Consider the following 11269-nt stretch of genomic DNA (forward strand, 5'->3'; position numbering starts at 1 on the left):
AACAGGCAGCGGGCTCAGGCAGGGGACATTTGCTGGCCCCACTCCCCTGTGCTGCTGCCTGCTCCCTTTCCTTGGTCTGTCCTCTGCCACGTTCCCACCCCTGGCAGGACATGGGGGGGGGGCAACTGCCCCGATGCGAGGAGGTGGGTTGGAGACTGTCCCTTTAAGAGAACGTCTGGCTGATACACAGCCTGCTCCTCCAGGTGCTGTCCCTGCAGGTGTTCTTGATCTCTGTCTCTGTTTTGCAGGTGGGAATCCAGGACAGAAGCTTCCATGTGTGGCGCCCCACCCACCCTCACTCCCTCAGCTGTTCCTGCCTGCTGTTCTGAATGGAGCTTCGCCCCCGGCGAGACTGCCCAACATACACCGGGGAAACCGTTGCACTCTGTTCTGGAAAAATAAAGTCTGAGCTGTGGCCTTTGTTGTCTCTCCTGCTTGGCATCTGCTGCATGTTTCCTGGGTGCCTCCCCCCCCCCGCCACTCTGTCAGTGGCCTCTGTGAGGGAATGCCTGGGAGGGTGGGCACACTTGGTTCTTGGGGGTGGGTGGGAAGAGAGCTATGATCCACCACGCTGTCCCTGTGTGGCTGGACAGGGGAGGGGGGGTTGCCACCCCTCAGCCTGGCCGGGCTGACAGCCTATCCAACCCCATAGGGCTTTTGTGCACAGGGCACAAAGGGGGGGGGGGGCTGATGAAGTGGATGCATGTCCAGTGGCTCATGCTCTGAGTTCTGCGGCCCCTTCGGGAGGTGTTCTGTACACATGACAGGGGGCGTCAGGGCGACACAGGGGGTCTCTGGGGGGGCGGTCTATTGGACTTGGTAGTCTGCTCACTCCCAGACACACATTCCAGACGCTGTCTATGGAAGTGAACTTCTGCACTTTGTGCATCCTGTATGTCTGTGCATGCCTCTGCCTGTCATTGGCAGAGTCTCTGACAGCGGGAAGTGTGAGGGGATTGATGGTCTCTCAGACGCATGCTTTCCACCCCCTCTCCTGGTTACATGCAATGGGCTGGCCAATCCTGTAGTCCAGAGCGACCCTGTCCCTCCCCCCCACCCCCGCCTGGGCAGCGGGCCAATGGCATGGGCGGAATCACCATGGTGACGGCTTCTCTCTCGCTTGTCCGCCCGCACTCCCCCTCCCCGCCTGGCATAACATCTCCCTTTGGGAGCCAACTGTGGCTGCCTACGTTAGTTGTACACTCAAGCACAGCTACACAGCGGTTCTCAGGATTGGGCTGCAAGTGAAAGGCAAGGTATAAATCCAACTCTTCTTTTTATTTTAAAAAAGGAAAAGAATAAAAGCTTGTGATTCCAAATTATGAGAGTGTGAACAAACAAAAGCATGTCTGCCTTTTTCAGGAGCAAGATTTGAGTCCAGCAGCACCTTTACAAACAACAAGATTTCCAGGAGGTTTGATTCTTGAAGGCCAGCAACACCTTGGGAATCTTGGTCGGCGTCGCTGGACTTGAATCTTGCTCCTCTACTGCACACCAACAGGGCCACCCACCTGACGTTGTTTGTGTTAAAACCCCAGAACTTAGTGAAATGGATTATGAGAATGTTCATGGAAGCGGTGCAACACATGATGCATGATTAACTTATGAAATGCTTGCCGTAAGTTGTGATAACATTCAGTCATCTACATGGATTTGTGAAATTATAAAATGTCACAGAGTGTAGATTTATCTTTGTCCACTGGCGATGGGAACTTCCATTTTCAGAGACTATATAACTCAAATAAATCTCCAAAGAATTTACTATGTAGTGTGTGCAGATGCCGAAACCACAATCACACAACCCCCTTGGATGCAAAAACAAAAAAACAACTACTTATGCATGAGAGGCAGCAGACCGAGAACAACAGAGGAGGAAATATGCTCCAATCACTGCAAGCCCAAACTATGCACTGCCTTTGTTTCAGTTTCTGATGCGCTACAGATGTATTCACAGTCACAGATGTATTAATGACATCAGATTTCATCTCTAGGTACAAACTGTTATTCACGTATTGTGGAAAAAGCATGCAATTTTTGATTATATATTGGGAGCCACTGACTACTTTCCCTCATGTGTCCTTCCTATCATCTGGAGGCTGGATGGAGGAGAGAGTCATGGAAGTCAAGAGTAGCATGGGGGAGGAGCTGTGTGTAATGGTAGAACATAGATGAAAAGAAATGGAGAAGGGCCAATGTGAGTATAATGGGGACAGACAGCCATACTCTGAAATGTTATGTATATAGGTCTGGCTAAATCTCATTTAAAATACAGTCACTTCCTATGTCTCCAAAAACTTTGCCTAAATCTTACATATCTTGAGTGCTTAACATTAGAATATTTACATATATTTAACAACATCTCTTAAATCTCCTTTGATCAATTCTCGGACAAAAACAGCTTATTTACAGACAATCCTGTGTACATAAGATATTGAAGTTTCTTTTAAAATAACTGATTTGTATTACACTCACAGTGTACGGTATGTGAAGTGCTTGTTAGAAATTTATCTTTCACTTCCACTGGGAAAAAAGACTGTTCTTTTAAAAACTGAGATATGTACCTTAGCAGAAAATGCTACTAAAGTCGTGACAATTCTGTTTTGCCGCAGAATATCAAACTGAATGTAAACTAATGAAGGCTGCAATATACTGCATAGCTAACGTTGAAAACTTTACATTTATGTTCTGAAACTATTTGAACTAAAAACAATCTCATTCATATGGGATTTTTATTTTAACATAACAAAAAGTATTCCCTTATAATGCAGATAATGCATTTGGTTAAATTAAAAGTATGTCTTAAAGACGTATCTACGACACTTCTTCACTTAACCACAGACCCCATCATGTTCTCTTGAGAATTTATGCATATCTTTATGAGAGGCTAAAAGTAGTCTTTGCAAACAAGATTATAATTTGATAATTTCCCTATCAATATAAGACTAGCAGCTTTCTCTTACAGAGAGAGAAAATGTGATTTTAAAAAATCAAGGCATTGCACCGGGATTTTAACTGAAGTATTAAACAATTCATATTAACTTTCCTGATATTTTGAATTTAATTTGTACATTATGAAATATACATTTTTATCACATTTGGCTTCAATTTATTTGTAAACAGCAAAACTAAGCAAATGGTTCTCAATATCAAATATCAATAATTTGTTTACAAGAAAACTTTAAATGTAGATTTGATATAATATGTCGTTGGAATTAAGCGTCTTAAGGAATTTGGTCACAGAATCAATTTTATGAGGCACTTACACCTTGCCAATGTCTTTAAGTCCATTGCTACTGTAGCCTAATCATTAACAAGACACTGAATAATTTGCAACAACAGAATGCCTGAGTGACCACTAACAGTAAATTTAAAGGAACAGCAGTCACTGGTCATGATGCTGGACCAAGCATTTTTTCCCCCTTTTTCCTTTTAAGCCAATATCTACTCAGATATTTATTGACAGGTATAATAACATCATTGTTTTCAGATATATTGATCTGAAAATATTGAGCAAAGGGTGAATTATAGTGAATGTATTTCTCTTTGGCCTTCTATGAATGCCTGGTATGCAATTTTATTTATAACACAGTGGGTACCTTTCACCATCTACACAAGTATGTATATAGACACAGCCAGTTCCCTCTAAGCTGAATTAGTATGAGCTAGCTCACAATTTTTTAGCCTCCAGCTCACACATTTTTGTTTTAGCTCAGGAAAAAATGGCCCCAGAGCAAACTAATTTCTGCAGTAGCTCACACCTTTAATGCCAGTAGCTCACAAAGTAGTATTTTTGTTCACAAGACTCCACAGCTTAGATGGAGTATTGGACACAGCATATAAAATCTGAACAAAAATGGATCAGTAAAAAAAGAACAGTGTATAAGCTCCATCATAAAATGGCAAGCAGAAGGCACTTTCTATGTTGTATTACAGTGGTTTTTTTTTTTTAAAGAATGAGATTATTTACAATGGAAAAACTCCTTATATCACTAACAAAATAACAATTTTGTAAAACTTCCCTCTGCTGAAAACAGCACCCATAAAAGGAGTACAAATACACTGAATTTTTAAAAATAGCACTTTTGAATGCAACTGCATCTGTTGACATCACTTTACTATTGTGGTCATAAGACCAAAAGCCCCAATTTGTGCATATTTTATTTTACACTCTGCTACAGTAAAATTCATTTTATATACACACACACACCTCCTTACAACAATTGTAACCTCTTTATATATAAATTCCTGGTTCAATTTAAGCCCACCCTAATAAGTTAACATGGTGTGTGATGCAAAAGTAATAATATTTTCCATATTCATACTTGTTTGCTTGAGACTTTGGAATACTGCCAGTATTGTCCACTATATCGCTATACAGGCATCTGATCAGTATCTACATTTATTCACACATTAATTATACGCCAAGTCTTCTATACAGTAACTATTGTTAAATTAATATACAAAATGCAGCAGCACAGTTTTAAGCACATTTTGTCATGTTGTATGTTACTTAACTATGTTCATTTAAGTCATCAGCTTTTAAAGAAAATAGAACACCTTACATTCCCTTCCCTATTAGGAATTAAAGGACAGCAAGTATTTCAGACTGATATATTTAAATTCAAACAGTTGCAGTACATCAAATAAAATTATTCCCCTGTGAATTGTTACATACTGTATCATGTGGGAACAGGTAGTGCCTTGTGAGTTTCCCCCAAAGGAAACAGTTTCATCCTTCAAAGTACTTGCACTAAGCAATTGTTGTAAAGAAGTTCACAATATTATCCAATAAAATGTGGAACAAAACCAATATCTGTCACAAGGTTTAATCAGTCCCTCTGATATCCGGCTAAAATTAAAAGGGGAACAGAGGTATTTCAATTAAGCTCTTCCCTGCTCAGCAACTCTGTAATCCATTTACAGCTTTTCATTCATATCCCTTAACTCCTGTGTGGTGTTTAGCTAGAAACTCCACTCTAAAAATGTAAACAGCCTTTTCTTGTCCAAAAGGAAAGCAGTGTGAAAGAAAATGTGTGCCTTATCGCAGGGATGCAGTATGGCACTTCATTGCTATGATAAAGTATTGGAGCTAACCCTCCCTCCCTCAACATTACAAGACAAACACAATCCAAAAATGGATTAGAATTTGACATAAGCTTCCTCAAAAACTAATCAATCAACTCATGCTGTAATATTAGAATCCTGCTCTTAAGGAGGCTGTATAATCCCTTAAAGGTTTATTACACATTCCCTTAATGACTGCAATCTCTCTCTCTCACACACACAGAAGGGAAAAAAAACTTTCCGCTAGAAGGAAAGCCAGTGTGAACACAAAACTAGCTACATTTCCTTGAAAAGGAGAACGCTGAAATACAATTGCAATATGGTTTTTAATACTTTGCTTTTTTGGCAAAACTGAGAAAGGATTACTACTTTTTCCTTCCCTTCCTCCCATAATGTTGCATTAAGCAAGCCCCAAGAGCTTCAAAGACATTTATTTCCTTATTTACTGAAAATTGCTACAATTGCATTATGTACACCCCTGTCCTGGCAGTCTCATTTGAAGTTCTACACATTTCCCCTGAACCAGATTCTGTTGTTTGCTGGAGACTGCAGTACTAAGTATACCTCCAAGATAAGTAGGGCCCATCCAATCCAGTAGGTTTTTCAGCCAATTGTGGCCTTTAAATGTGTTTTGTACTACTATCTAAAACTATGTATAGTGTGATAAACATAAGGGTATTCAAAACTAAATCTGCATCATATATGGAGAGGTGAAACTTGACAAAGCAAAAACAAATTCAGGCACAATTACAAACAATTACTTTGGAATAAGTCCCATTGAACTCAGTGAAATTTACTTCAGCAGAAACATGCACAAAATCGGACAGCACAATCACCAATGGAGTAGAACAGATCAGTACATTTATTGCTGGATTGAGGGAGACACAGTGCTGGACCCACATACAATCCATACAAAAGTCAACCAAAAACACACCCGAAGTTCTTAACGAAGATTAAATTACATAAAACTGTTGCAGTTCACAGCCTCCCCAAGCATGCTAGATTTTCTTTTTTTAAAAAAAATCGTTCAAGAAGCCTCCAGCTGCGGAAGCAGAGACTGCACCTTTCTGTGTTACGAATCATTTAGATCTGCTTAACAGATACACTATTTTTTTTAATGGAATGTTCTGGGAATATAACAAGCCCGAGTGTAATTAACTTCTCTTCCTAGAGAGATAATGAGAACAGTCGGTGCTTGGAATCTAAGTCTTCCAAATAATTTAGTAGCTTGGTTACACACTAACACATATTCACAAACGGACCCTCCTGTAGGGTAAAGTCTACTGCTCAGAGCATCGGACATGTTGAGCAAAGACCTTTCCAGATTCCTTTTTTAAACGGGGGGGCGGGGGGGGGTTGGTGAATGCTGGCTTTGATTTCTTGGGCTGCTGCCCTTGGCCGCTCGCTTTGAAGGCACCTGAGCATCCCGACCGGGGTCCCTTGAAGGAAGCAAAGGTGTCGTCGTCGCGTTTGGGCTCCCAGTCCAACTGACACCAGCTGTCCCAAGCCCCCCCCCCCCCCCGATGTTCCCGGCGGCCACGAACTTGCCGCTTTCTTCCCAAGTCCCCCCCCGCCCCCCAGCAGCCCCCCCCTTCGCGACCCCGAAGCCCCCCGGGCTGCCCCCGACCCCCCCTCGCTCGCAAGGGCTGCTTGGCGGCTGCAAAGGGGCGAGGGAGCCCCCTCCTTCACGCGCAGCTCCCGCCGAAGCGCTGCAAACTTGCGCGGTCTTTCGAGGGCTGCCCGGGAAGCGCTCGGACCCCCGCCGCCCCCCCCCCCCGCCGCGCGGACTTACGAGCTGGAGGAAGCCCTGCGCCACCACGAGAGGCAGCGCCCGCCGCAGCGGCCCCATCCTGGCTCGGCGTCTACGAGGCGCTTCCCCGGCCGCGGCTGCCGCGCATCTCCACGTCGGGGGGCGCCACGCGGCGGCGGCGGCAGGACATCCCCCGGGCTCCAGGCGCCCCGCAGCCTCCACTCCCCTCCACTCCACTTCGCGCCGCTCGCGGCTGCCGAGCCCAGACGGCACCTCGCAACTGCGCTGCAGCGGGGAGACGCGGCCAGCCGGGCAGAGAGCGGCAGCGCCGCCGGGAGGGGCGGGGAGGGGAGGGGGGGCGCCCCGCGGGAGCGCTGGGGCCGGGAGGCGGCGCTGGGGGGCGGCTCCTCTCCCCTCGACTGCACCACGTGCCGCCTGGCGCGGTGGAACTCGGCAGCCTCCTGGCCGTGAGTGAGCAAACTGGGAGTCTCGAGCTTTGCGGGAAGCGCGGCGGCTGAGGGATGGGCTTCGCTGAGGGCAATGAAGCAATACTTTTATTGCAGCAACCTACTATGGTTTTTATATTGAACTCAAAGTCCCGAAAGCTCGAGAGTCATGGAGTAAAAGGACAGGTCCTCTGGCTAATTAATAGCAAGCCGAGAGTGGGTATAAATGGGCAGCCTTCGCAGTGGAGGACGGCGAGCAGTGGGGTGCCGCAGGGCTCGGTGCTGGGTCCCATGCTCTTTGACTTGTTCATAAATGATTTGGAGTTGGGAGTGAGCAGTGAAGCGGCCAAGTTTGCGGATGACACTACATTGTTCAGGGTGGATTGTGAGGAACTCCCAAGGGATCTGTTGAGGCTGGGTGAGTGGGCGTCAACGTGGCAGATGAGGTTCAATGTGGCCAAGTGCAAAGTAATGCACATTGGGGCCAAAAATCCCAGATACAAATACAAGTTGATGGGGTGTGAACTGGCAGAGACTGACCAAGAGAGAGATCTTGGGGTCATGGTAGAGAACTCACTGTCAAGAGATAGTCAAGACAGGTTGCGATTGCAATAAAAAAGGCCAACGCCATGCTGGGAATTATTAGGAAGGGAATTGATAACAAATCAGCCAGTATCATAATGCTCCTGTATAAATCGATGGTGCAGTCTCATTTGGAATACTGTGTGCATTTCTGGTCACCACACCTCAAAAAGGATATTATAGCATTGGAGAAAGTCCAGAAAAGGGCAACTAGAATGATTAAAGGGTTGGAACACTTTCCCTATGAAGAAAGGTTGAAACGCTTGGGACTCTTTAGCTTGAAGAAACATTGACTGTGGGGTGACATGATAGAGCTTTACAAGATTATGCATGGGATGGAGAAAGTAGAGAAAGAAGTACTTTTCTCCCTTTCTCACAATACAAGAACTCGTGGGCATTTGATGAAATTGCTGAGCAGTCAGGTTAAAACAGATAAAAGGAAGTCCTTCTTCACACAAAGGGTGATTAACATGTGGAATTCACATGTTAGGTGGTGGCAGCTACAAGAATAGACAGCTGAAAGAGGAGGTTAGATAAAAATATGGAGCAGAGGTCCCATCAGTGGCTATTAGCCACACAGTATATATGTGTGTGTGTATAGCCACTGTGTGACACAGAGTGTTGGACTGGATGGGCCATTGGCCTGATCCAACATGGCTTTTCTTATGTTCTTATTAAACTCTGAGAATTGCTTCTTGAATAAACATGTTGAGGAGTGTGTACCTTTTTTAGACGCTAAGAATTGTGATGTGCAGATTTGAAGTGGGTAGGTTGACAACACAGCAGCCATTAAGGGGAGCAATAGTGCGGAAAAGTTCCCTCTGGGCGCTAGAATGGGGAATTTGTGTGTGTGTGAAGTGCCATGAAGTCACAGGCAATGTATGGAGACTTCATAGGGCTTTTGAGGCAAGTGATTGAGTAGAAGTGGTTTGCCATTGCCTTCCTCCGTGGTCTCCCATTCGAGTAAGGACCCTAGTTAGCTTCCTATTCATCCAGGCTGTATCTGCCTCCTTACTAGGGCCGGCCCGTGGGTCCCTGGCACCCTAGGCAGGTGCCCCGCTGCTGCCCCCCCTGTGGCACAGCACCCCCGCCTCCTCCCTCCCCCCTTCCTTTCCCATTTGCCCCCCAGCACCCCAGGCAAGCATTTAGTTTGCCTTTCTTTCCCCCCCCCCCACGCTGCCACCGCTGCCGTGGCTGCCACCACAGCCACTATCCCCCTCTGGCCTGCCGCCACCCCCTGTGCCCTCCGACTGGTCACCGAGCCCTACTTGCTCTCCCTCCCTCCCACACCACTCGCCAAACTAAGGCCTATCGGCTACTCACAGCCCACGCCTGTGCATTTTGACTCAACAAAATGCGCAGGCACAGGCTGTGAGTAGCCGACAGGCCTTAGTTTGGTGAGCGGTGGAGGAGGGAGGGAGAGCGAGTAGAGCTTGGCGACTGGCTGGAGGGCGCAGGGGGCGATGGCAGTGGGCCAGAGTGGCCACGGCTGGCTGGAGGGGGATAGTGGCTGCGGCGGCATTAGGTTGGGGGGGGGAGGAAGGCAAACGGAGTGCTTGGTTGGGGTATCACCCCCTGCTTCCTGGCGCCCTAGGCAACCTCCTAGTTTGCCTAGCGGCAGGGGCGGCTCTGCTCCTTACATTTCTTGAAAGATATGATAGGGTTACTGCAGTGGCTGTGGTATAAACATCTATTGTAATGCATTCCTTTCTGCAAAGCTGGAGTTTGAAATAAGGGACCGCCTTTTGAAATAAAAGGGCAACAGGATTTTGACAAGGTTAATGCTTTTCGAGTTATACCCCACAGAGAAGGTTAATGTAAGAATCCATTTATGAGTATTTTTTGAAGATATATGAGGAGCATACTAGATACTTGCTAGCTCCTGTCTTACCTTGCTATCCATGCAGATTTTCAATTAGAATGTAACCTTTTCCATGTCTCTTCCTCCAGAGGGATCTTATAAGGCACAGCTGTGGAGGACAACCAAATTGAACAGTATCTCATCATATGCTTCATAGTTTGAGTCCAGCATTTAGATCTAGGTTAGGACATGCTCCTGATGCAGAGAAGTTCATACATGTTACTAAGAGGCAATAGACCTGCTTCCAAGTAAGTAATGTGGATCAAAAACCTAAAGACTGCTAGCTTCTTCATTATTAGTGGATAGGAATTAATATGAGACTAGATTCAGTTATGCCTTAAGAGGTTATGTGCAGATACCTTTAATAAAGTATATTGTTTAATGTAAAAAAGCCTGAGCACAATGTAGAAGGGTAAAAATTATCTGTAAAGTTGGCATTGTGCAGTGCAGACATATTTCACCAGATCAGAGATATGGAATTATTGCCAAAGAATAGAGATGAGTCTGGCCTTAGTACATAGAATACTATCAATACTTGTTTCCACCATTTTACTAATTAAGGTGTATTATTCTAAACAAGAAGGTTCCATTAAATTATTGAGACTATTAACCATTGTCAGACCCTTCTGACTCTTTTTTTAAAAAACAACAACCCACATGCTAGGGGCCAATGGCTAGCCTCAGTTTCCATAGCAGCAAATGACATGTTGCTTATACAATATTTGAAGATGTACTTTATTTTAGTTTGTCCTCAGACTACTGCCAGTCAATTGAAGATACAATGTCAATATGCAGAAAAAAATAAAGGCGAAATAAAGACATAGAGAAAGGAGTGAGCATGAGGAGAGAATTCAGAGGATGGTAAGATAACATGTAAATTATTTTAACAACCATTGATGTAAATTGTTTCTATGCTAAAAAAGTTCAAAAAGAGGTCACAGGAATATGAAATGTGTCTGACAAATACATATTGGCTAACAATGGATGGCTTTCTTCCAACAGGTGGATTGGCCGTTATGGGCACTAGGGTGTCCCCTGTTGGGTTGGTGGTTCTCTGCCCCCCCCTCCCCGCACATACCTAGGCCAAGCCAGTGGCAGAAGATCACTGTGGTAAGAAGGGCCTTGACTCTATGCTACCCCCAAAAGGCCAGTGCTAGGCTTCCTGGTGCCCTAGGCAATAGGTCCACTAGTGCCCACCCCCCCACCCCCGAAATTTAATAAACAGGGAATTGTAGGAGAAATGAAGAAACTTGAAACTATTTACATTTTTGATTTACAGTTTTTTTATTTTAAATTTAATTTAAAAAAAAAATAAGATTAAGCCATTAAAATGAGATTAAGCAATAAAAATGGTGAGAATACTACGTGATCCTTTTAGCTGGAGATGCCAGGGACGACACCTTCACATGGCCATTTCTACTTGATCCTTTCAGTTGGAGGTGCCAGGGACAAGACCTTGCGCATGCGAGAAAGATGATCTACCACTGAGCTCTGGCTCCCACCCCAGGGCTCCATTAAAGTAGAGGAGGAAGGAGGAGTGGCAGCAGACAACTTCAACAGGAGCCA

The 11269-nt window shown here is 45.1% G+C and overlaps 1 protein-coding gene across 1 annotated transcript in view; it reads right to left on the minus strand.

Moving 5' to 3' along the window:
• The window catches only part of NXPH2 (neurexophilin 2), a 63812-nt gene extending 56871 nt beyond the window's left edge, over nucleotides 1-6941 (minus strand). The window contains exon 1 of the mRNA XM_060257107.1: nucleotides 6857-6941. Coding sequence (XP_060113090.1) covers nucleotides 6857-6913 — 57 coding nt within the window. The 5' untranslated portion in view covers nucleotides 6914-6941. The remainder of the gene's footprint in view (nucleotides 1-6856) is intronic.
• Between the last annotated feature and the right edge of the window lie 4328 nt (nucleotides 6942-11269).

Source organism: Heteronotia binoei, chromosome 16 (assembly GCF_032191835.1).
Source record: "Heteronotia binoei isolate CCM8104 ecotype False Entrance Well chromosome 16, APGP_CSIRO_Hbin_v1, whole genome shotgun sequence".
NCBI lineage: Eukaryota > Metazoa > Chordata > Lepidosauria > Squamata > Gekkonidae > Heteronotia > Heteronotia binoei.